The 26937-nt window shown below is 39.9% G+C and overlaps 2 protein-coding genes across 2 annotated transcripts in view; one reads left to right on the top strand and one right to left on the bottom strand.

The window, feature by feature from the left end:
* The window catches only part of LOC133456982 (tyrosine-protein kinase SRK3-like), a 33093-nt gene extending 20384 nt beyond the window's left edge, over positions 1 to 12709 (top strand). Inside the window, exons 5-8 of the mRNA XM_061735757.1 lie at positions 264 to 422; positions 2521 to 2702; positions 8295 to 8451; positions 10883 to 12709. Coding sequence (XP_061591741.1) covers positions 264 to 422; positions 2521 to 2702; positions 8295 to 8451; positions 10883 to 11082 — 698 coding nt within the window. The 3' untranslated portion in view covers positions 11083 to 12709. The remainder of the gene's footprint in view (positions 1 to 263; positions 423 to 2520; positions 2703 to 8294; positions 8452 to 10882) is intronic.
* Positions 12710 to 19965: 7256 nt separating this feature from the next.
* LOC133456326 (pancreatic progenitor cell differentiation and proliferation factor B-like) lies at positions 19966 to 26937 on the bottom strand. The gene is made up of 5 exons (XM_061734801.1): positions 26789 to 26937; positions 23625 to 23710; positions 22114 to 22191; positions 21535 to 21628; positions 19966 to 20376 (listed from the first exon to the last, which is right to left on the bottom strand). Exons 2-5 carry the CDS (start codon positions 23674 to 23676, stop codon positions 20265 to 20267), a joined length of 336 nt encoding a protein of 111 aa, XP_061590785.1. The 5' UTR covers positions 23677 to 23710; positions 26789 to 26937; the 3' UTR covers positions 19966 to 20264.

Below are 26937 nucleotides of genomic sequence, written 5' to 3'. Positions count from 1 at the left end.
AAAAGACACATTAGACTTGGATATTAAACATGCGGTATCTGCCATATCTGGTTGGCTTGCCTGACCTACAGGTGACTGCAACCGGCCTAGCACCGTGAGCAGCAAGCCAAGTGATCTCTTTGTTTCTGCTCTGGCAGCACTTGTGTTGTATGTCATTTTGGTTGCATGTATTTGGATAGCCTACTAGTAGTCAAAATGTATTTAGTGGCAATTTATGAAAGCTAATTTCACCGAGTTTTCTGTTTCTCATGTTGTTACTATAGAGGATACAAAGCAGGACGAATTTGTGAAGGAAGTTCAGGCACTAAAGAGCCTCCATCACCCCAAGTTGATCACGCTTTTGGCCATGTGCTCCAGAGGTGAACCTGTTTACATTGTGATGGAACTCATGATCAAAGGAAGCCTCAAGTCCTACCTTACCTGTGAGTGCTGCAAAACACACACACACACACACACACACACACACACACACACACACACACACACACACACACACACACACAGGCCTACAATAGTAAAATAAAATATGTATAGACCTATAAGTATGTTTTATACTATGTTTTAATTCTTTTTGCTAAATTCACAAGTTATTTCTTATTATATATCTAATTTCTTATTTATTTGGGTTTGTTTGTTCCTGTTTTATTTTCCTTGTGTTTTAGTTCTTGTCCTTGTTCCTCTGCCATGAGTGTTGGTGCACCTGTGTCTCGTCAGCCCTTGTGTATATCTTGTCTTGTCTTTCCTTTGCTCCCTGCTGGTCGGTATTGTTTTCTCCGGTACTGTTTCTTGCCATGGTTACTGTTTTGTTCCTACTGTTTGCACCACGTTTATAGTCTGTTGCTGGTTCTTCCTAGTTTATTTCTGGTTTTGTCAAGGTTGGGTTATTGTTTTTTGCTTTGGTTTCCTGGCTATTCAGCGCTTTTGTTTAAATAAATACCTTTTGGTTTGGAACTCCTGTCGCCACCGTCTCCTGCATTTGGGTCCTACATCCCCAAGTTGTGACAAGAATAATGTGATGTTGCTCTAACATGGCTCAAAACAGTTGTTCTTCTTTGGTTTGGGTCAGCACTCAAGTCAGGTGATGTTAAATCGCTCTCTTTCGCATATACAGTACAAATCAAATTGTAATCTGTGTTTTTGCAGCCCTTCTAAGGAGTGGAAAAATGCTCTTAAAGGAGCTTGAGGCAGGATTTATGAAAAAAATGTGTATACGTTTTAAGTTTTCTAGTAATAATGTCTATGCAGCACATTTTGCAGCACACAGCCTGTTCAAGGCAACGGAGAGATACACTAGAGGGCTCATTCTTTTGGGTTTGGAACGCTTCATCTGACATTATTACTAGAAAACTTAAAACGTATACGAATTTTTTTCATAAATCCTGCCTCAATCCTGCCTCAAGCTCCTCTAAGTGAGCAAGCATTAAAGAGTTGATTTGTATATTTGCCTGTTCCAAATGGAGATTTTTTTTATTTATTTAAAAAAAAGATGTTTTCCTCCTTTCTCCATTATCGGTGTGAGTTAAACACTTAAAAGAAGTTAGTTGCACTCTGTATATGTGTCAGAATGTCATTATGACACATTTATGCTTTGTAGATGGGATTAATCCCTTGTTATAATATGTCAACTTTGCTAAAAATCATAACACAAGATTTTTCTGCAATCAGTATTCCCATGTCAGCTATGTGAAATGTTTCAAGCTATTATCAGCCTTGAGTGTCTGAGTGCAAATTAAAATAAACATTGCATAGCAGTTGTTGTTGCATTAATTGAAACTTCAATCTTTAGTTTAGTACTACAGAAGATTCTTTAGTAATGTATTATAACATTGTGGAAAAAAAACTAATGGCCCCAACCAGATGTTCCATACTTTTTTGACCTTTGCTAGTTTCTCCAAAGCAATTTATAGTTTAGTGATCATTCCATCATAGTACTGTTGTTTTTATTGTGGATTTCAGCATTTATTTAACAAGTCATTTGTAGACACTTCATGGTCACTGCAGGTATATAAAACAGGATTACATTAGCTTCTTACTGGACACAGTGGACACAGACCTATGTCACATGGTTCATCTAATCATTTTTAGTATTGCTGACCAGGCAAAGAGATACAGTATCATTTTCACACATGGCTCATCCCCCACATATTCCAGACCTAACGCCACATCCAATGTAGATGTGCTCGAGAAGACTTAACCCAGCTGTTATACTCTCTCATTAATACGAGAGCTTTCTGGAAAAAAGAATGCAGCTCTGGATGGAAATTGTTTTGATATTCTATGGGCTTATTGAAACAATTCCATAGCAAATGTATACCATGATTAAAAGTAATGGTGCTCTAACAAAACATGAATAGTTGCCTCAGTGTAAACCATTTTAGCAACTCCCACGCATCTTTTGTTTCCATTATATTCCATTCCATTATAGAAGTATGAGAATTACATTCATAAGAACTGCATTCAGTTATATACAGTGGTGGTTTTCCAGTCACACGGCATGTGTGTTTGTGTGTGTGTTCTTAGCTAATGAAGGCCACGGGCTGACGTCAGCTCATCTCATCTACATGGGCAGTCAGATTGCAGATGGCATGGCCTACTTGGAGGACAGAAACATTGTTCACAGAGACCTGGCTGCAAGGAATATTCTAGTGGGAGAGGATCTGGCCTGCAAGGTGGCTGATTTTGGACTGGCACGGATTATTAAGGTACATGTGTATGTCTGTCTTTGATCAACAAAACTTACGCAAACATTGGAAAGTTGTAGAATGAATCCATGTGGCCTTTCAAATGGCTTTTTTGGTTTTCGTTAATGTATACTTACATATTCTATGAAGCATAGTAAAAAAAACATATTTTACTCATGTTTCTGTTACTTGAAAAGACAAAAAATATACTGTGTGTGTGTGTGTGTGTGTGTGTGTGTGTGTGTGTGTGTGTGTGTGTGTGTGTGTGTGTGTGTGTGTGTGTGTGTGTGTGTGTGTGTGTGTGTGTGTGTGTGTGTGTGTGTATATATTATTCATGAAGAATCACACCAACTTTAGGTAACATACCACTGACTCTTTTATGAATTGTATAAGTATCAAGTATGAGAATGAATGTGGATTTTTGGGACCTGGTAGAAAAGACAGTGAAATTGTTAATAAATAAAGATAGCAAAACTATGAGCATGATTTGAGTAAAAAATATGCATTAGTGACTTGAAAATAATAATAATAATAGATTTTATTTGTTGGCGCCTTTCTGAGCACCCAAGGACACCTTACAGTAAAAAACATAGAAAATATGAATAAAATACAACAGGAAATAAAAGAAAATACAGAAAATTAAACTGGATAGGCAAGTCTGAACAAATGGGTTTTAAGATGCGATTTAAATTGTCCAATGGAGTCAATCTGACGGATGCAGGGGGGGGAGAGAGTTCCAGAGTCTGGGTGCAGCTCTGCCACCCATAGTGGTCAGTTTGAATTTGTGTACAGACAGGAGAGCAGCTGAGGAGGAGCGTAGAGCACGGGTGGGGGTGTACGGGTGGAGAAGGTCTGACAGCTATTGAGGGACCAGGTTATGGTAAAATTGTAAGATCAGAGCAGATATAAACACGTTTTAAAAAAGGTGTAAATTACCAATCCTTTCAGCACATTATAGCACCTTCTACATTGGCGGTTTAACACCTGAATCTAGCGTGTCATCAGTCCTTTTTACATTAACTGACATAGGGTGGCGTGTCGAGCTGGACCTGCAAACTCGCATCTGGGTACAATCAATTGCGAGTCAGGACTAATGTAAACAGGACTGACGCAGGGTGGCGAGTCATGGGTGCGAATTTGTTGATAACAAAATGTGATGTCCAGAGCCGGATTAAATAAATGGACTACACTAGGCAGACTGTGATTTTTGGGCCCCCCTCCATCGATGTTATTTATGAAATCTTAAACTTACCAAAGTTACTAATAAAACTTAATTCACATTTTACATAGCATAGTCATAGTCAAGTTGGTTCTTTGTATTCCAAAATAAGTCATGTGTTGTATATTAAACAGTCTATCAGACTATTTTTAGATTTTTATTATTTATACGTTATTACAATGCTCTATTAAATGCTATTAAATTATCCTTATCTTATCGATTGTGAGCATTTTGCAGAAAATCTTAATTAAATGTGTTGATTAAATTGAATAGTTAAATAAGAAGTCAAATCTACAAAGACCAATACAATTTGCAGTAAGACAAAGTGTGCTGTAGTATGTATGTCTGTATGTGTATGTGTATGTGTATATGTATGTATGTATGTGTATGCGTATGCAGAGCCGTTTGAGAGATTTGCGAGGCCCTGTGTGAAACAGCCAGGGGGGCCCTCGCGCGTGAGCGTAGCGAGCGCGCGCGAAATTTTGGGGTTTTTCGGGTCGGATCGGGTGTCTATTTGCGCAATTTTAACTCTCCAATTAGCAAAATACTGGATACCTTCCCCTGCCTCATCATCATCTGGGCTTACCTCGACACGGGGCCCCATGGCTGCTTGAGACCCGGTCGGATCGGTGATTTTTGTAACAAATTTATCAAACGTGCCTTTCAGAGAGACATTAAACTCTTCCATTTTCTTTTGTTTTTTTCTTTTTTCATCCCCTGATGGAAATTTCCTGAATTTGTCTCGTTCTCTCGACATTGTGTGACAGTTTGTTCCAACTCCACCGTCTGGATCAGACTAGCTTGTGTCCGCGCTTGGTCTGATCAGTTGTATTGAACAACAGACACGCGTCATCATTGCACATATATTTATTGATATGCACAGACTAGTACACATTTAGGTCTGTAATGGAACGTGACTGTTGATATTTATAAGGAAAAAAAATAAAAAATTGGGGAAAAAAAAAAACGGCCCATAGCGCCAGGCCCCTTGGGGCGCCAGGCCCCTTGGGGCGCCAGGCCCCGTGCGGTCGCACGGTTCGCACATCCCTTGCAACGGCCCTGTGCGTATGTATGCGTATATATATATATGTATGTATACTAAATATAGTAATAATGCACATATATATATGCCTTAGGTTTTTACCGGCATGTTATCAACCATTAATATGTGTGCAGACAAAAAAAAAAAAAAAATTTTTTTTTTTTTTTTGTCCCTCTGTCTGGGCCCCCCCCCTGTCGGGCCCTAGGCACGTGCCTAGTCTGCCTTTGCGTTAATCCGGCTCTGGTGATGTCTGCGAACACTCACTTCAGAGCTATGGACGTCATACATCAGCATATTACAGAAGCGTAAACTGCAACTGACTACTAAAATGACAGACTAGCTTCGCAAGAAATGAAACGTGGGTCAGTAAAAAACTGAAAAACCTTAAAAAGAAGTTATGAGCATCCCACAAACACAACAGCAGGAGTTTCAGAGGGAGACTGCTGGTCATATTGGTGCAATAAGAATTTGGGGGATGTTGCTATAGATATCGCGTTGTTATTCGGCATGGAGGTCCAGATGGCATCAGTCCCAGAGTCCAAAACGCTCTGCCAACCAGCTATGTGGGACTGCAGAAACTCATCAACCTCAGCCTGAGCCAGGAGAAGGTGCCAGTGCTGTGGAAAAACATTCTTGTTCCAGTACCAAAAAGATCTCATCCATCTTCTGCATTGAATGTGGTGTGCTGGCACTGTGGCAGTATTTTGATGATTCACCATGGCGATTCTGAGCAGGACTGAATGGTTATGTGTCTGATTAATTGGATAGAAGCACATGAGCATCACAGGGCACTGTACTCTCACCATTCCTCTTCACGCAGTACATCTCAGACTTCTAGTACAGGTAAGAGTCCTGTCATCTGCAGAAATACTGAGATAACTCTGCAATTATGGGGTGTATTAGTGATGGACAAGAGACTGTGTACAGGGAACTGGTGGACCATTTGGTGCATGGTGTGGAAACAATCATCTCATCTTGAATGTGAACCAGACAACGGAGATGGTTGTGGAATTAGGAAAGCCAGGATTAAGTCAAATAACTTTGAGATTTCTTCCAAACAGAAGGAAGTAGAATCATGCCGTGTGTAAGTCATGCTATGCTCATGCCAGTGGGGCTACAGTGTCCTCAGCATATTCAACAGTGCTCTGTTGAACCTCTCATTCCATTGCCCTGGGGGTTGATAGGGTGTGGTGTGTGTTTTGGTGATGCTGATATATTTTGCAAAGCTCTCTCCCAATGACACTCTCAAAATTGCAACCTTGGTCTGCATGCAGCTTTCCTGGGAAACCAAACCTGCAGAAGTTGTTTCAGAGCACCTTAGCCACTTTTGATCCATAGTGGGATATGGCTATGTCTCTTAATGGTCTTTCACAATGAGCACATTCTTCATGTCATTTTTTAACTTTTCCGGGGTCAAAAAGTATATGCACACATGGGCACGCTGCTGTGAATGCTGCCCAGAATAACCTGAGACCTGCAGTTGGCGTCTTCCTAAGGAAGCAGCTCTCACATTCCTCACACCATGTTTTGACTTTGTGAAATATTCTCTGCCAGTAAATCTCTCTCTCGTCATCTGCAATGTTTTCTCAAATCCAAGATACCCTGAGTCATCATGAAGAGCAGTTTTGACTGATGTGGAAAGACTCTCAGGCAGTACGGACTGGTGGACTTTCTTTCTCTGACAGCCCTCAATGCTCCGATACAGAATTCCTTCTTTTATTACCAACCTCTTCCACTCCTCCAGGAGAAGTCACAACTGCGCTTCACCTCCGACCTCTTGCACTGTGGCAGGGTTTTGTGGCTCCGCCTCTTAAAGTGGAGGACCATCAATAACTGGGTCAATATTTGAACAATGGAGAACAATGATGGTTATGAGATACTTCTAATTAATATCTGTGTTTGATCTGAAGAAAGGAAAGAGAGGAGGATAGAAGAAGGGGTGAGGGGCACCGCTCAGAGGATCATGAGTCCCCCTGCAGCGTAGCCCTATAGCAGCATATCTACAACGAAGTTATGTTTAAGACCAGCTAGTCTTGTCCTGTAGCTGCAGCTATGACTACTGGCTCTAACACACTAAAGTTTACACTAACTAGAGGCTTTACTAAACAGAAATGTTTTATGACCTGGGATGTTTCCAGATTACATTGAGATCTGCAGTCAGAGCAGGAAGAAAGTGCAGGAACATTTAGAAAGGATAGAGGTATGCCCTGGAAAGGCGAGAAATGAAGATTAGCTGCAGCAAGACAGAATACATGTGCGTGGATGGGACGGACTAAAGTGAAGCAGTTAAGCTACAGCGAGAAGAGATCTTTTTAAGTACTGAGGGTCAACCGTCCAGAACAATGGACAACGTAGAAAAGAGGTGAAAAAGCATGTGAAAGCAGGTTTGAACAGGTGGATAAAAGTGTCAGGGGTGATGTGTGATGAGAGTATCAGCAAGAATGAAAGGAAAGGTGTAAAAGACGGTGGTGAGACCTGTGATCTTACATGGTTAAGAGACTGTGGCACTAAGGAAAGACAAGACGTAGAGTTGGAAGTGGCAGAGATTAAAATTATGAATTTCTTTTTGACAGTGCAGATGGATGGTACCAGGAACGAGTACATCAGGGGGACAGCGCATATTAGATGTTTGGGAGAGAAAGTCAAAGGGGCCAGACTGAGATGGTTTGGACATGTCCAGTGAAGGGAGAGTGAATCTATTGGAAGGCGAGGTTACAATCGCCAGGGAGGGATTCCTAGAAGGAGACCCCTGAGGAAATGAGAACATGGAAGTGAGTGTGTTTGAGAGAATGGGATGGAGAGGATGGAATCAGATGAAGGTGGAGGATTAACTGGAGCAACTCCTGAAGGGAACAGCTGAAACCGAAAGAAATGAAAGACACGAGTTTAACGCTGGACATTTAGTTTTATTTGCTGCTGCTGTATCTGGGTGTTCCAGTCATGTCCAATACACACAGAGTTGTGTAGAAATAAATGTTAAACAACATTAAAAAAATTATATTTTTTTATTTCAGATGCTCATATTTAGTTTTTTTAAACAAATGTCAGTCAAGGGAATTTTCATTTAGCAGAAAACACAATAATAGGCCTAATTTCAAACATGTGGACACTTGATTGTAAAGCAGATGAAGCATTTGCTTCATCTGCAAATGCTTGTTTATTTTTGTTTTACTTCCTCACCACTGTCTGAGGACAGCATGACGGTGGTGAGGAACTACAATAAAACAATGAAACCAGAAATACAGTTTATAACAAATAGGATGTAAACAAGACATTACACTGTTTTTTACTGGTCAAATGTGTTGTTTGCCAATGTCCTAATTCCTCACTTTTTCCCTATATATGTTTCTAGGACAGTGTATATACAGCCAGTCGGACTACAAAAATCCCAGTGCGGTGGACGGCTCCTGAGGCAGCCATTTACCAGCGCTTCTCTGTCAAATCAGACGTTTGGTCATTTGGGGTTCTGCTTTATGAGATGATGTCACGTGGCAAAATGCCTTATGAAGGTAAAGTAACTTTTTTTTATGTGTGTGTCACTGTATGTTTATAAGTCCGGGGAATGAAGCAGTTGTTTGCAGAATAAAACTGATTGTAAAACTGCAATAAAACACAGAATGTGAGAATGATTATGATCTTTCTAATATGTAGTAACATGCTGTAAACTGTAAAGTTAGTGACAGCTATGATGACAAATACAGACTTGGTGAGTAAAAACAGGACAGTGAGGAGAGGTGATCAGTACATTATGGGCATACCCATGTTAATAGCCAAGTTGTATCAATATATCTGTGCCCCTCCTCTCTCTCTTCCTCATTCTATCTTTCTGATGTCTCTTTTCCTGCTCTGCCCAGTCTGGCCTTCAGCAGGAGGGTCCTCTCTTATGAGCCAGGTCCCTTCTCAAGGTTTCTTTGCTTTAAAGGGTTTTTCCTTACCACTCTTGGGCATTAGGTTTTTCTGCCACAAGGGGAGTTTTTAGCTGACATTGTTTAAGTAATAATGACTTGGGGGCCATGTTCTGGGTCTCTGGAAAGTGCCTCTATTGCTCTGCTCCAATAGAACAATAAGGGGGGGACCCTCCTGCTGAAGGCCAGCCGGGTGGAGCAAGAAAAGGGATATAGGAAAGAGAGAATGAAGAACAGAGAGGAGAGGCACAGATATATTGTCAAAGGTACAAAAGAACATATATATATTAGTATTAATTATCTGTTAGCTGGAGAACTAAGAGTTGTATGCACATAGGACCAATACATTGCTAGCTGGTGTATTGCAGAGACAATTATATAAACAGGTGTCTAGAGCAGACGGTCGGATGGTCAGAGGGGGGGCAGGGCAGGATGTTAGTAGATATCCAACAGAGACATCTATACAGACAGATGGAAGCAAGCATGATCGGAGGGTGGGGCTGCAGGGCTGCATGCAGCTCCTGAAGCTCCAGCTGGCAAACATGTACAAACGAGAAAAGGAGGGGGCAGACCAGGACAGCAAACTACAACAACAATGGAGAACAATTGTGCTTATGAGATACTTCTAATGAATAACTGTGATGGATCTGAGCAAAGGAACGAGAAGAAGAGGAAAGAAAAAGGGCAGTGCTCAGTGGGTCATGTTGGTGTCCCCTGCAGCGAAGGCCTATAGCAGCTTAATGTATCTAGTGCCGTCAAGCGATTAAAACAAATTGAGAGCTTAATTAATCAAGATCTGTGATTAATCTAATTAATCGCTTTTTTAATCTCACCTAAAAATTGCTGAGAAAAGCCCTCAACTTGAGGTGTTTTCCTTTGAATTCATTACATTATTAAATGTTAAAAGTGGCTTTATAAAGTAATTTTAATTATTTTTTTAACAGACTTGAACAGTTGCAGGCCTAAACATTTACATCCACTTGGCAAGAACATTCGCCAGCCTCTCTGTCGCAGACGTGCACATGCGCGTGCTGCTCTCCTCGAGTCTGGTCCAATATTGTCGTACCATTAAGAGAGAAAAACAATTTTAATAGTAGTAATAGTCGAGTTGGGAAGGAGTCTAACAGACACGTTGATGATTTAGCTTTATTGACGACTGAAGTAGCTCAAGGAGTTCTGTAGGAACAAAACAGTCTAGAGTCAGATCAAGACCTAAGGAAGTGGCTGTAGCTGAAGAAATGCCCACAGGCGCTGCCGGGTGGGCCTGGTTGATTTCTTACTACTACTGTCATTTAGCAAACACTTTTATCCAAAGCCACTTACTTCTGAGAGAACAACACAAGCCAGAAATCACATAAGAGGGTCTACGTGGATCAGTGCTGGTCGGACTGCTGAGTCCCGTTACACACAGGTGCTGTCATGCTAGCGCTAGATTATTATACTTTTTTTTTGTTCCCTTACTGCCCCAAAACAACATTGCCTTTATTCAGCAAAAACAAGGTCTTAAATTCACCTTCTTTTTCTCTAATTGTCATGATTGTACTGCTTTTTATGTATTATTTAATGTCTTTGTAAAGCACTGTGAATCACCTTGTTGAATTGTGCTATAGAAATACACTTGCCTGACCTTGCCTTGCTGAAGAAGCTCATAAAATCTTCAATACTGAGATCTGCAGGAATGCACGGCTCAACAGAGTTGTAACTCTTTGTCAGCCTGGCTACAGAAAACGTAGATTATTTTTAATTGTATTCTATTGAGGACGTTTTCAACTGAAACGATCTTTGAAGGTTTATTGCAAAAATTTGAATTACTTCATAGAAATGTCATAAAAATAGCAGTCAAGATTAGCTGAATGCTTTTTCAAGGTCAATAATAAGATAAATGTCTACTTTATGGATATTTTTCAACAATGAGTTATCATGTCATGTAGATGTATACTGTTTTTAAAATAATTTCATCCAAGATTTCATATGATCATGTTAATTATGCTATTAAGTGTTTTTTCCTTTCTCTTATCCCTTGTTGTCCCTGCAGGGAAAAACAATAAGGAAGTGCTGACTATTTTAACATCTGGGTTTCGCCTGCCACGTCCAACTCGATGCCCTCATAATATTTATTGTATTATGATGGACTGCTGGGCTGCTGAACCCTCCAAAAGACCTACATTCCACGCCTTGCACAGCCAGCTTGATGAATTATATGCCAGGTTATATTTCAAGACCATAGAGGCATAGAAGATGGAGACATGGATGAAGTGTGCAATGATCTTCCACTGCTGATTTAAAGACTACAAAAACAAAGGTGGAGGGAAAGAGTTACGAAAAATGAAGAAATATCCATTCCCAAATGATCCACTTCCATGAAGATTATCATGGACGTGTGTACAGTGTGTTATATGTATAATTATTTTTTTAAACACCTAAGATGTGAAGGTTAGAGGAAACATGAAGAACAATAAGACTACCTTAGATTAAATGTCCAAGATGGCGAGGGATAGAGAAGTGTGCCAAGTTATATAGGCTAATTAGAAAGCACAAATCGAAAAGAAAGTAAGATGACCAACTGAAATTGGCCTAAGAAAACTTTACAAGTACACTTCTTTTAATATGGGTGTGAGTGTGAGACTTACCTTTGTAATGCCATGTTTGCATATACTGAATAGACTTTCAATCATAATGAAATCACATGACAGGAGAGTTGATCCTTGGCTGCAAAACCATCTGAAAAAAAGCTTTTGTGCAATCATTAAACTCTTCCTGGATTTTTTAATTTCCATTTTTTAAACTGTGCTTGTAGCTTATGTCTAAATATGGAGACTCTAAATGGTATTTCTTGCCTGGAGAGCAACATCTTCATTACTGGACATTCTGTCACTGTTTAACTTTTAAGAAATTGCTTTGGTACTTGCATGATTTTTCATCTGATGTCTCCATTTCATCAAACATTCCTCTTTAAGAGTCTTATTGTGAGGTAATTGTCATTAAATTCCTATCAACCCTGGCTATACATTCAAAGAAGATCCAGTTTTATTATAAGTAGGTTAACAGCATCAAAAAGATACATTCTATCCTTTTAAATGATTACGCCCCATTCTAAGATGGTATACTGATTGGCTCTTATGCAGAGAGCAAGCCCAGACAAGAAAGGTGATCAATATTGCATTACCAGAACTGTATTAACTCTGTTGCAAGAGGCAGGATAAAGACTGTAATTGAGTTAAGTCCCAAGGCCCAAGCTAAACCATCACACATACTAATACAGTTACTGTGCAGAGAAACCCCTCCCTGCTGCAGCTTCTGTTTTTTTACTTGAGAGACTTTTTTTTTTTTAAGTATTATCTTCTGTTCACTGCTTTTGAATTCTGGCTTCAAGCAGCTTTATTCTGTTGTGTTATTAGTTAAGTATTTTTTCAGGCTATTTTGTATTCCTATAATTTAATATTTTATCTACATGCTACATCTTGAAATTGTCATCACTGGAATATGCATTTTTATTTATTGGCAATTGACCCAGAGGGTCGCAATACCATGTGTACAGGTCTTAAGTAAAAGCTAGTCTAATGGACTAAAACCATATTATGTGGCTATGTTCACAAGAAAGACACACACACTTCTAACTATGAAATATAGACATTAGGCAGAATAGAAATGGGTAGTGTGAACCGGCCATAATAAGAGGACACTGTAAAGGAGAACAATGTTACAAAGCTTCAATGTAATTTCAGAACAATGTGACACTGGTCTTTTGTGCATGATATTGCACATCAAATGTTTTTGTTGTGTGTTTATTTGAAAAAAATTCTCTTTTTATAATTAAATTTTATTGGTCTGCACATAATAAAGTGTTTTTCATCAGATCTTTCCCAAGCCCATGCTGCAGCTGCTACCGTGTAATCCAGGTTCCTATAATTAAGTACACTTGATTGATTTATCATTAGCAACTGAGAGCACTGTTGGAACTTGGTCTTGGTCACACTTTTGCATCTGTCAGGCTGTTGATTATTCTATGCAAATAATAAACATAAAAATACATATTATGTCTATCTCTGGTTCTCGCCATTTTATATAACAACCACCTCTATAAAAGCAAAGATTTTGGCTGTTTGCTGATCTGGAGCAGTTTAGTGTGTCAACACAATACCAAGGAGCAAACAGAACAAAAAATAAATACATCTCTGGGAGTAGCCCCTTGACTCAGTTAATAAAATGGATGATGTTGGTGGAGCAGCATGAGAGCCAATGACTTAAGGAAACTGAAAAAACTGATAAAGAAGGCCAGCTCTGTTCTGAAGCCTCTGGAGCTGATTGTGCTGACTCGTCACAACACAGTGATTCAGCAGTGTCTTCAGTCAGAGGCTTTTTCAGATGCAGTGCAGGAGACCGCTACAGAGGAGTTTTCCTACCCACAGCTGTAACCCACTACGATGCATCTCCCAAGAGACTGAAACCATGAAAACTACTGCAAATAACTCATTTTCCTTCAGGGATTAATAAAGTATTTGTGAATTAAATTGAATATATCTGTTGAATATCTTTTCAACATTTTCACAAGTATACAAACTGCATTGGTTAAAGCCAAGTGTACACTTTTTTTATTTATTGTTCTTTTTTGAATTTCTGCCACTTTCCTTCTTCGTTCTTCTTTTGAAGTTGGGTGGAACAATGGTTTACTGCAATTTCTTCAAAAATGTGTCAGCTCTTGCACTAAGTGTAGCCTACCTTATATGCTGAGTTGTAACGTCTAAGCTGTACAAGAAGTAAACAAAAGGAAACTCAGCAGAGTGAGCTTTGGTGCTGCTGAAAAAAACATACACCGCCGTCTTGAAGGTTCATGAATATCCTGACTTTTTTTTTGTCATTATTGTTTATCAGACAGTCCTTGTCATGTCACACATCTTTAGGGTGCATATGTGTTTTTCACTAAAATACTGTCTGTACTCTTGTGAATATGTAAAAAAAAAAGTTGAACCACCCTTTCATATTCAACCCTGTTGATTCTGAACGTTAGATGCATTTCCATCACATTCTGGGTCGTTTTCATGGTTGCTGGATGCGTTTTTCTCCATTTACGAATGTAAATCTTGGGACCACAACTCCTATGAGCCACTTGGACAAGAGACATTTTGATGTCATACTTGTTGGTATGTTACACCAATGTAGAAGTAATTGGGTTGCAACTACCTTTTCCAGAATTTCCAGAAAAGGTTGGAAATTGCTCTATAATTAGCTAAAATGCCTGGGTCAAGAAAGGGTTTTTAAGTAAAGGTTTAATTACTGTAACTTTAAAAACATGTGGCACATGTTTTAAGTTTAGGCATACGTTGATCTGGTCCAGTATTGTCATAGCAATAAGAGAAAAAAAGATTGGGGTCTAACAGACATGTGGATGATGTAGACAACAAGAATATGTGATGATTGACACCTTGATGACGCATTGTTGTGAAAAATAACTCTTTTGCATTGTATGTGGCGGTGGTGGCACTGGTGCTGTATTTTTATTGCCCCACAGAACATTTAGAGGAATGTCAAATATTGCAGGAAGGTCTTCATGAGGTGAAGACGTCTCACAGAAATATCAGAACGTGTACATTGAAGGGGATGGTTGTCACAGCATTAGTAGAGAATGTGCTTAATGCAATACCTGTGGATGTGGCTTTACAGGTTGGTTGCACCCAAGGGCGTGGCCATAGGTGTGAGGGGCCGGTCAACGCTGCTTACAGCTTTAGTTTATCATTTCAGTTGTAGAATGATGGACTATAGATCTTTACAAAACAAAAACACACTTTTTCATGTTAAAATATCAAATTCAATTTCTTCTGAGGGAATATTTGATTATTTTTAGACGGTGCTATCTCACTAATGTTCTCCGTGCCTCCTTGTTCACAGAGAGCTGTCGAGAGCTGTGTTATGCTAAATTGTTACTGGCGTTGCAGCAGCTCTCTTCCCCAACAAGCGCGGGACAGAGCCTCCTTAGCACACATTTATAAAAGCACATTTTTCATCTGTTTATGTTATTAACTATTTACTTTAGGACAGGTTTTGAAGCCATGCTGGAAATGTTGTAAAATAAAGGAAGTAAGAGATAAAATTAGCCCCCAGGCCTTTTGTTATTCAACGGGGGTATTCATTTTTAATTATTTATGATGTTGCTCAGTTAAAGAAAGTAAATGAGAACGTAAAAAAACCATCTTGACCTTTTTGCTGAGGGCCTGGTTAACATCGAGAGCAGATGACATTCAGAATAAACACAAGAAACCTGCCATACTGGAAAAGCCCTGATGTTGTGAGTAGATTTATTAAACCCACATTTAGACAGAGATAGGAGAGACAGATGGTTGGGAGATAGGAGAGACAGTGTGTCCTCCTCTCTGTTGTGGGAATGTCCAACCAAGAGGTTCAGGTATGCTGTGTGTCGTGATTCGCCTGTCAGGGTTCAACAGTTTTGTGTTAGGTGGATCATGGTACTATCATGATTGATAGTTTTGACCAATTCTGTTTTTTTTTCTTTTTTTTTTCTTTTTTTAATCTCTGCATTGTTTGATGGAACTTTCTCTGTACTGATTAAATGCATTGATAAATGATAATGCATTGATTAAATGATTGATGTTTTTACAGTTGAAGTCACGTATTGCAGGTGTTTTGAGTTGGAGGACCTGGTAGTTGATGTCGGCCACTGGTTCAAGGGCAGTGCAAATCGAAAAGGGTACTTGACAGGTACGCCTTTGATACTGCTAAATTATTACAACATACAGAGCATGAGAATACATATGATTTATAATGAAATCTATTTAACAGATTTGTGAGCTCCACGAAGCAGAGTACATGGAGATCCTCATGCACATCTCTGCTCATTGGTTAAGTCTGTGTAACACGGATCCTGAGACTATGTGACCCCCTGAGAAGCCACTTCACATCTGCCAGTGTGGTGTCTTACATCATCTTCATAACGCAGCCACAAATGCCACTGAATAATTAATTGTACACTTGTGTTACTGACAACCTTGTTTTGCTTCTGTTTGTTTTATTCATGATTAAAATCAAGCCAAAACATTGTTTTAATTCAGTGTTTGTTAAAGGGCATCAAAATCCAACTGTATGCCCACTTCTCATCAATACTTGTTATAAGGGCATTATTGGGCCAACAAAACAACAAACCATTCAACTGTGTAAAACCCATTTTCACAATTTACTAGAACTTTCTTTAAAAATAGACCATAGAAAGTGTAGAAAAACTATAAACGTGCTGAGACAGGACAAAGTAACATGAGTGTAGCGCAGGTCTAACAATGAAGCCCAGTCTTTATCCCGGTTTAGTTTTATTCCAGGTGCGTCTCTCCTAGATGACCCTTGCCATATTGCGACGGGCCCTCGTCAAGTCTCCTGTAATCCTGAACACTGGTTCAGCAAAAGCCTGCCATGTAGACGTTTCAAGTAAATCAAGGGCCAGAGGCTTCAAAGTCACAAAAGGAGGAGAAGCAACAGACATAAAATGAAGTACAACTTCTACTCTATTTCAGACATCTATAAAATCAGCATACAGGCTGTCGAGGGCCAGCGTCCTCTCTGTGGCTGCACTACACCCACTCCGCCAGCAGATGTCGCCCACGTTTCAATGAATGAAGATTAAAGTATTGAACCAATTTTCAACTCAAAAGGTTCAAAGCCTCACTAATAAATGCCTCGTATTCCGTGTTGTGGTTCAACCTGAGGTGTTTTGGCCGACATTTTTATTTGTGTTCATAATGAACAGAGATTTCGTTTTAGTTTGTATCGTCAGTACTTTTATTAAATGTATCTTCTCGACACAAATGAATCACGGAATAAAGAATTGACAACTAAAAGTGTTTGTTACAGTTTTAGTTGACAAAATGAACACTACTTGCACCTAGCCTTTTGTTCACCTGGTAAGGTTGTCCTGGTTCTTGTATTAACAATGAGTTTCCTGCTCGCCCAAAGCCACTGACTCTTGCCCCATGTGCTTTCATCATCAGCATAACTCAGTATTTCTGTTGTATCTTTGGCAGGAAGAAAGCTGAACATTGGCTTCACAACAAGGGCTAAGCTCAACACGTTACTGGAGGATGGAGACGTCACACTGGTAGGGCTGTGGACTCTCCAACAGCCACTGCTCCAGCATGCCACATTTGTAGATGTCCGATAGAGGCCCAGATGTAACATAGAAGATGTCCTTTACTTTTTGAGAGGTTATTAATTACTAATTGTTATTTTATCTAAAATATCTTGAATTTGATGAAACGTTCGTAAGAAAACCAGCCCCTTGTACCTGCACTTCATTTCATAGAGAGGGCCTGGCCATTCAGTAGTGAGAAACATTGTTTGCTGGAAGTGTTGAAATTTAAAGAGACTGGACCAGCCCTTGACTGATTCACATCTCCTCCCTCTGTTCCCTGATTCGTGTAGCAACAATGCCAGAGACGACAAGCTCAGTTGAAACAAATGTTAACTAGCACTGCAGAGAGATGATAAGCTGAAGTGTGTAGGAAGGTGCGGTCAGGCTACTGAAAATGTATTTTAACCCTAGAACTTTGCCTCTTTGAGCATGAGCTGTGTCATCTCTTTGAAATTGTTTGTATGGATTTATTGCTGTAGGTTGATGACCATATCTCATAAAACAAATAACCTGGATCTGTACTTTCATACGCTTCCCCATCTGCTCCCATACCATGGACCAGAGGAGCGTGATCTTCAGGCAGGAGTTTCTGCAGTACCAGACAATGCTGTTGCCGCCACTGCAGCACTGAAAATGGCTACCCCGGAAGATAAAGTATGATCATTTTTGTACAACAATAACACTGTAGAAAAAACCTCTGGAGCATTATTGCTTAAGATGTTGTTTCCAGTACTTATGAAGCATTGTGGTAGATGCATGTATTTTATCTGAATTTTGTCTGTGCATCAACGTATACTAATTCATCTAAAGATATAAAGGAAAAATCACGTGAGAGCATATTTCCATAGTGCAAAAGTTGGTCCTCACCCTGCTACATCCTAATGCAGATGCATAAAGGGTGTTTTCTTCGGGGGGCCTCAACAAAACAAAGACAAGGAACAGTTTGGCCATAGATGGTACCCAGGGGAGTCTCAAAATTCACACACAAATGCAACGAAGTCCACAGACCACAAACCGTTTGTAAATCAGCTTAAACTTGCGTGTGCATCAGAAATACATTTGTGTATCTTGTCCTACCCACCTGTGAATTGTCCTGTGCATTTGTGAATCGGTCTGAGCATTTGTGACTATTGAGACTGTTTTAGCTCCATATACATTTGCTGATGTATCCCGTTACGTGCTCTGTGTACTCGATGTTGCCGGCAGCAGCTCAAAATCTGTCTCATGCACAAAACATCCAATATTAAAGCAGGAGACAGCATCTGCAATAAGGTAAAGCCTCAAACCGAAGTAACATGCCAAACCGGATATAAGGTCAAAAATGATGAAAAAATGTGGAAAAAAAGCACAAAACATCCAAGATTGAAGCGGACAGCGGACAGCATCTGGAATAAAAGTAAACGGTTGTAAACTCCCTGGGCAAATAAAATGGTCTGCATGAGATCTATACAGTAGGTGCTCTATAGGTGGAGAGGGTGGACACCCACAGTATAAATATCTGGGAGTCCAAATGAACAATAAACTGGACTGATAACACTGAGTCTCTACAAGAAGAGGCAGGGGCTATTATTTCTAAAGAGGCTACGGTCTTTTAATGTCTGTAGCAGGCTGCTGCAGCTATTTTATCAGACCGTCGTTGCCAGTGCCCTCTTTTTTGCGGTGGCATGCTGGGGCGGCAGCGTCAGCGTGGCAGGGGCAGCCAAGATTAATAAGCTGGGGAAGAAGGCTGGCTCTGTAGTGGGAGCCAGCCTGGACAGTCTGGAGGTGGTGGCAGAACAAAGGACAAGGAGGAAGCTGCATGCCATCATGGACAATCCCACCCACCCCCTAAATGGTGAAATGATGGGGATGAGGAGCACCTTCAGCCACAGACCTGTCCCCCCCGCCAGAGCACCAAGCATTTTGGTTGTTTGGTCATTTGTGCCTGTGGCCATTAGACTCCACAACCTGGCGTTGCCAACGGACCACCGCAGACAGGAGCGGGGGATCTGAGGACTTGTGTTTCTGCACACTACTTGCTCTCTTGCACATGTACTGGACTTTTATTCTCTTAAACTGTTTTTATTATCAACTAATCTACTCTGCTTTTTAACTGAACTCTTTTTAACTCTTATTTTGCTGGCTGACAAACTGAATTTCCCTACGGGGACAATAAAAGGTATTCATTCATTTATTCAAGATCAGGGGAGGATCCCGGCGATGCCGTTTTAGTGTCCACACACACCAGAGATTGACACCACCAGCCCTTGTTTTTTTTTTACCAGACTCCTTCGTGTGGTCCTGGCGATGAATGGAGGGAGTGATTGCAGGGTCTGGGGCCGAGGGATCGAGTCATGTTTCTGTGAAAATGTCTTCCCTCAGTCTGCATTTTTCTCCCTGGTGAAGGGGGTCTATTAAGTCCAGTCATAGAACAGCCCGGCCCCGTAGGATCTGGGTTTGGTGTAAGATCCAGAAGGGTTTGCCTATCATACTGGATAAACACATCACATGTTGCAAAACATGACGTTGAGGACACCAAGCGACGGCACCCATCTACACTGACATTTATCCATCTATCCTCCATCATTAATACCCGTATTTAATCCTGTACAGCCGGAGCTTATCCAGCTCAATACAGGCAAAGTTAAACCCGGGACAGGTCCACGTCCCCGGTGGACTGACATTTACTGATGATCAATTGATCAAGCACATTTGAGTAGCAGTAGGCTGCTACTTACGCTCTTGAATCATATGGAAGCAGTAGCATTTGCTTTTCCATGTCATACTTTGACATTTTGGATCAGTTTCTAGGAATTAATGTAATGTGTCTTCTGGAATTTCCTCTTTACATCCTGGTAAGAAGTAGATGATTTTACATCATGTCCTGATCCGCAAAACTTTGTAATCCAAAGTATGCATATTTTTTCGACTCAGTTACCATACACACACACACACAAATAAGAACAAGTGCACAGATAACATTACAAATGGCAAACCAATACAGCATGTTTGACAGAGTTTACTTTATTGCATTAGCAATATCAGAGTGAAAAAAAGATGTAGCAAAGGCATGTAAAAGTATATGCACCACACTTCACGCAGTCTATGCAACAATATTGCACAGAAAGGAAAATAAAGGTTGATGTTGATCAATAGAAAGTCACAACAATTAAGAGCCCATTCACTTATGAATGTAAAAAAGGGGGTGGGGAGGTGGGTGGGTATAAACGGGGCAGCCCTCGTCACCTAGCGTCGGCCGTTGGTATAGTTTTCCAAGGTGGGACTGGAAGGAGTGAAGTCTTCATCATTATGAAGTGGAGCTTCTTGCGTTGCTGCTCTCACCCACTTGCTGATGCATCACCATCTCCCTGGCAACGCAGGTCATGTGACCGCTCGTCACTGCGTCAGAGACCCCTGCCCTGGCAGGAATAAAAAGACAGGTATTGGAAAAAAAAAAAAAAAAAAAAAAAAAAAAATGCAGACTCAAACATGAATAAAAGGTGTGTGGCAACCCATGCTGGACTGAATCATCTACACAGACGAGTTATGACTAGCACACCAGGACAGATCTCAAAGCCTACCCTTATCAGGACAACAGACTGTTCTTTAGGGAGAAGAAAAAAAAAAAAAAAAAAAAGCTAAATATCAGGTTAGTCTTTCACTAATAAGACTTAGGAACTGGGAAACTTATAACAATATATATTTAAAAACTAGTACTGTAAAATGTATTCAATAATGCTTTCTTGATCCCCAAAGGGAAATTATATGTAGCAGTAACTGGCTTAATTTCACTTTCTTCAGAGTCTTTATAGACGGCTGTGGGCAGAAAGGATCTCCTGTCTGTGTTGAAGAGGAACCAAAGAACCTCTGACTGAAGAGCCTGTTGTTGAATCACCGTCTTGTGAAGACGATGCTCAGGGTCTTCCATCATACGTTTCATTTATGAAGCATTCTTCTTTAGACAAATCTGCTCTAAAAGCTCCAGAACAGTCCCAAGAAGCCTTCTTTATCAGTTTGTTTTATTTTTCTTATAAAGTCAATGGCACCCCAACATATGCCTGGAGACGAGATTAGACTTATAAAAAAATCTGCAACACCTTACTACAAACACTGAAAAACCTAAGTTTACTCAAGAAATGCAGTCTGTTCTTTTCCTTCTCGTAGACAATGTCACTGTTGACATTTTGATCAGCTGCTCCTGCTTCAAAACCAATGTGCTATTGTTCCAGTTTTTCGCCACAGGACGTAAAAAAAAAAAAAAAATCCCTCATGCAGCACAGATCTAAACTGGGATAATTATTAACAACAAAAAAACAACCAAACTGCTACTAATATAATGGAGCTATTGCAACAAGTGACCACCATGTTACGGCTTTATTAAAAAAAAAAAAAAAAAAAAAAAAAAAAAAATTGGATGGGAGGGGGGGGGGACTATTCATTAAGGAGTAGGACACAAAAACTAGCTTTAGAAAGAGAGGGAAACTTGGAGACAAGATGCAGATAATTATTTACTGATGCCCAGAAAGATAATGATTATTAGAGTATCTATGGTTTCAGTAGTGGATTCATTTACTTACTTTTGCTGTGCCTCTTCGGTCAGTGGAGTCATCCCTGGCTGTCTCCCAAAAAAGAAACTGGACCACCAATGGCCAGAGTCCTGTTTGGGGAGCCCTGGAGAGACAAATAATGAAGGCATAAGACATTTTACAAAATAGTACTTCATGTTTACTTACTTTTCTCTTTTAATAAATTAGCAAAACATTCTACAATTCTGTTTTTTTGTGTCAAGACGGGGGACTGAGTGACATTAATGAGAAGTAAAATGAACTTTTTTGATTTTAACAAATGGCTGCAATGACACAGAGGGAAAAATTTAAAGGGGTCTGAATACTTTCCGTATTCACTGTAACTATGACTTGGGTGCTTGTTCTTCATGGAGCTTTTTCCAAAAAGGTAAAGTAATCTTGTTAACTGAAGCCACACACACACACACACTCTTCAGTTTGATATATCATTAGAAAAAGCATAGGGTCTTAATGTTTGGTGACGTTACAGAGACCCGTTTGAAAAGTGTGCCTCATCAACTGCGGCAAGAGATTACATTCCCATATCGCTACAGAACTATGTGAAATTTACAAACTGACATAAGCACCCACCAGGATGATGGGGGATGACCTCCCCATTGTAATCCGAACTGCCACATGAGCTGCTGCTGGATGTGGAGCTGATGCGCCCTAGGGAAGGGAAGAAGAAGAAAAATGGCAACATGAAATAGTAACCACTCATATCTCGATCATCCAAAACCTGAGTTGAGAACAAAAGCATGAGCATATCTGCTCATCATCATCATGCTGATGTCCCATCTTCGCATCTCTGATCATATGCTGGTTTCATTTAATTTGAGTTTGTCACTATCCAAAAATCAAACAGTCACGTGTTATGTCATTCTGCAACATGAAAAATATGAATTTAGCAGACCTCACAACAGGTATTAACAATTTCCCCATCATCAATCACCTATACACCCTGGATCAGCGTGTCTCTATTTACAATGACGGTCTCCAAACTCTACTGAATTCACTCGCTCCCCTCAAAGCCCGGACTATCTCATTCTCCCACTCTGCCCCATGGTTCTCCGCTCACCTACGTCAGCTGAAGAAAATCCAGACTCTCTGTACACAAGCAGATGTACCATGCTCACATTCTCCCACTCGCCCACTCCTCAGACAAATCAGAATACTTTGCTGAATTAATCATTGCTGTGGCTGGGAACACCAGGGCCCTGTTCTCAGTGCTCAACAGCAACTACGCCCCCCAGATTCCTTCCCCCCTTATTTCTACTCCACGACCTCTAATTCCCTGATGTCATTCTTCAACCGAGTGAATATTAGATATCTTGTCTTTTGCAGTGTATTCAATTACATATAGGGTTCGAGGCTTTGTAAAGCACTGTAACCCATTTGAGGATTAATAGAACTTTCAGACTTCACTGAAATTGGGGTTTGTGTGTGCACACACCTAAGTGATGCACGGTATTGAAATTTTAAGCCAAAACAGGCAAGTGACTACATCAATATGATACCAATCAGTATTCAATATAATTATATATATTCTTTATCCTGAGTTTTATGCACTGACAAGAATTAAATAAAAAAATGTGGTGATGGAAAAACATTTGATTGCTGTAGCCCGAGGAGTAAAAAAAGAGCCCTGTGTCTTCAAGTGAGCATTTATTATTTTAAGAAAATCTATCATAAGATCCAATTTAACAGAACACTAACATTTTAAAGCTTTATTTGGCAATATACTAGAAGCTGAATACCCCACCCCCCCTCAAAAAACAAACAAAAAAACACATACACTCACACAAAGTCAGTAAATTAAATGCAGCAATATGTTCCATCATAATCAAAACAAATAGTGCATGATATTGACACCCTTGCAAACAGCAGAGGCATTTGCCATCTGGGACAACTGAGAAAGAACCAGACTGGCTTTGTGGTTAGCTTTGATGTTCCTCCGTTAGCGTTCATGTCAAGGCAAGTAGCCTCCAGCAAGCAATTTCATTCATTTGAGATGGATAAAAATTATACTTATACGCCCATATATAAAGAAGGGCCGACACGCGCGTTCGTGTGCGCACACACACTGACAAACACACACTCACTTCGATAGTCGGTGGTTGCCACAAGAGAACCACCTGCTGGAATGGCTGCCATTTCTCCTTTGTTGGTTATTGTGTTTGATGCAAATCTGGGGGAGAAAAAATAAATAAAATAAGTTTGTAAAGTCAACCAAAGGAGAATCTTTTACAGATATTTCAGATGCCAAAAGTTTTGTACAAGTTAAAAAACTGTCACAGCCTGGCTCAAAGGCCATGACAAAAACAAAAAAGGGAGATACGCAGGTGAAAGGCTAACACTTAAATATTTGATACTTAAAACAAACACAAGTATGAGGTGTGTAGTAGGATCAACTCAGTGTTTCCTGTCTTTAGTATGATGCTTCATTTCCTCATAAACCTTCATCAAAATATGTTGCTCATTTGGTGAGAAGCAATTTATCGGTTGTAGAATCAGTTAATCTGTGATCCATAATCTGGGGCCCTTGTGTATAAAGAGTGCATGGATTTCATTGTGATCTCTTGCGTGGAAATCTTGTGTATGCAGGGAAAAAAAATGTTTAAAACTGTGCATGTGCCCACATCCATACACGTTTCGTTTGAACATCACAACCAACGTGTAATTGAACGTGGAAGCAGGAGCACTACACTCCTGCCTGTGTCCTCCCTCAAGCAGATTCATTTGAATATGATGAGCATAAATATCCATGAAAAACCGCTTATCCAAACAAGACACTTACAAAAGTGAAAAAAAAAAAACCCAAAACATTTTGCTTGATACGCTCCTGTCAGAAGTTGAGGCCGGGAAAAATAACTTATATTACGGCACTTCCTCAGATTTAAGCTGTAAAAGACAACAGAGGAGCGTGCAGTAGTTGTGTTGCATTATGGGTATCGTTCTTTGCTTTGTGTTGCATTCTGTGAAGAGTTGTGGTTTTATTGTTCGTATAGGTTTGTGAATGTTTATGTTCAGCATCATTACTCTTTTTCTTGTTTGTATTTAAGAATCAACACCAGAACTTAAGTTGGTGGGACGAACCATGACTCTCCTCGTTCTGTTTTGCTGTCACGTGTATTATATACTAACAAATTAAGCCCAATATAGTGTTTTGAGTCTTACAACACGCAGAATACTTGTCCATGATCACCTCAAACACGTGACTTAGTTTTTCTGCATCACTCTGGGAGAGGATGTTCCTAATCTTTGCAACATTACAGAGATGGAACAATGCTGTCTTACAAACCTGAATAATATGCTGTTTAAATGACAAATCCTGATTGAAAATAACACCCAGGTTTCGCACAGTAGCACTGGAGGCCATCACAAAACCATCCAATCCCCTCCTAAGATGTTTGGGACCAAGAACAATAACCTGGGTTTGGATCAGCAGTGAAGGTGATCATGTATGGATGAACGAACAACTGAGCCAAGGTGAGCGGGTTGTATGGCATAAACTAAACCAACCAGAGGTGGGAGGAAAAAGAGTGAGTCCACTAAGGGAAGGGTGGAGTAAAATTAACTGTTACCGACCGCGATGAAATGTATTTTTGTCTGTTTTGACTGTGTGCTGATGGGCTATTTTACAAATGAGTCACAGTACGCTACCGTTATCGTGCATTTATCGTTATTGAGGTAAAACTGCCTAATTTATCGTGATATTGATTTGAGGTCATATCACCCAGCCCTACCCCAGACTGTCACAAGTCATACTTTCAAATTATGAAAATTATTGATTACACAATTGCAATAAATATTAAATTAAACCTATATAATGCCAATGTTAGTCCAAATATTCATAATCTATACCAACTCATTCCTATTCAGGGTCAGAGGCACCTGCTCCAACCTGCCCCAGTACTTTTTGGACAAAAGACAGTTACATCCATCACAGGTCCCCAGTTCACAAGGCCTTATATAACCACACACTCCTATGGCCATGTAATAATCACTTAACATGTCACATGAAAGGTAAACAGACCTTGGGAAGAAACCAGATCACCAGAGTAAATCACAGAGAGCAGTGGAACGACACAGGAAGGCCTGTGTCGTGATTCAAAACCAGAACCTCCTTGTTGTGAGGCAACCACTAAGCCAACAAATAGTACACTGACACAAATATTGTGCTTCATCTACCTAAAAAAAAAATAAGTCAACTTTTTGCATGAGATTATTATGCAGATCAAGAAAGACTAGTCTTTGTATAAACTACTTTATTTTTTGTATGTAAATACATTTTGCAAGTACAGTAAACTTAATTGTGTTAAATTTACTTTATTTTTTAATTAAGTTAATTAATTAAGTTGACTTTACTTGCAAAAATTAAGTTGACTTTACTTGAAAATGAATTTTGTAAATACTAAAAATTAAGTATATTGTTTATACAAAAACTAGTCTCTTGATCTACATAAAAATCTCATGCGAAAAAGTCGCATATATAAAGGCATGTTTCATCTAAACGTTGGTCAATCTGCCCAATAGATTAAAATTGTTAAAGTAAATACACCAAGATCATTTCTTGTTGTTTGTATGTAAATGAAAAGATTGCCTGGGATTATAGAAATACTGCTTGTCAAGGAAAAAAAAAATGCACAATGTCTTGTTTTTTTGAACAAATGCAGATTAAGTTCAAAACTAGATGTATTAATGTAAAGCAACAAACTTCATTTTCAATTGTTAATATCACAGATTTAAATGTGTTATAGTTACATGCGGTTAGATGTATTTTTTTCAGTGTACTTAAACCCCACCAAACAGCTACACATGGACATAATGAAAAGATGATTTGTTTCCCGTTTTTGTGTCGTTAAAAGCAGAACCACTACTTCACATAGCTCATAACACCGTGGTGATTTTGCTGCGCTCTCTTTTACAGTTAGACGAAACAAAAATAACAGTTTGACACAAATCCCCTTCATTCGCAGATAATGGAGAAAGAGTAGCAGATTGGTAACACATGATGTGGGAGATGGCCCTTTCTCTGGCACTGACGACATCTGGTTTCATAACAGACTAGTGACACTTTCATCTATCCAGATACATCCGTTAACCGCCTTTAAGCGAAACCCAACAGAAGAAAAGCAGCAACACTTCGTTTCCTCCTCAGTCTTGTGATGCAATGATGAGCCTGGTGGAGCCAGCTAGCTCCGCTAGCCTGCGCTAAAAACCTATTGTTAGCCTTTTTCGTTAACACCACATGACAAAACCTCACCTTTTACTACCCAAGACGAGCTTGATGTTCACCAGCGACTCAGTGGACGAGGCTGCGGGGGTGCCCGTTAAGCGACAGGGTCCATGTGAAGGTAAGTGCCGGGTCCAGGATCCTCGTCCGCTTCCATAAGGATGTGAGTGCCAGCTCCA

The sequence above is a fragment of the Cololabis saira genome, chromosome 12 (genome assembly GCF_033807715.1).
Source record: "Cololabis saira isolate AMF1-May2022 chromosome 12, fColSai1.1, whole genome shotgun sequence".
Lineage (NCBI taxonomy): Eukaryota > Metazoa > Chordata > Actinopteri > Beloniformes > Belonidae > Cololabis > Cololabis saira.
This window is presented reverse-complemented; position numbering and strand designations above follow the sequence as displayed.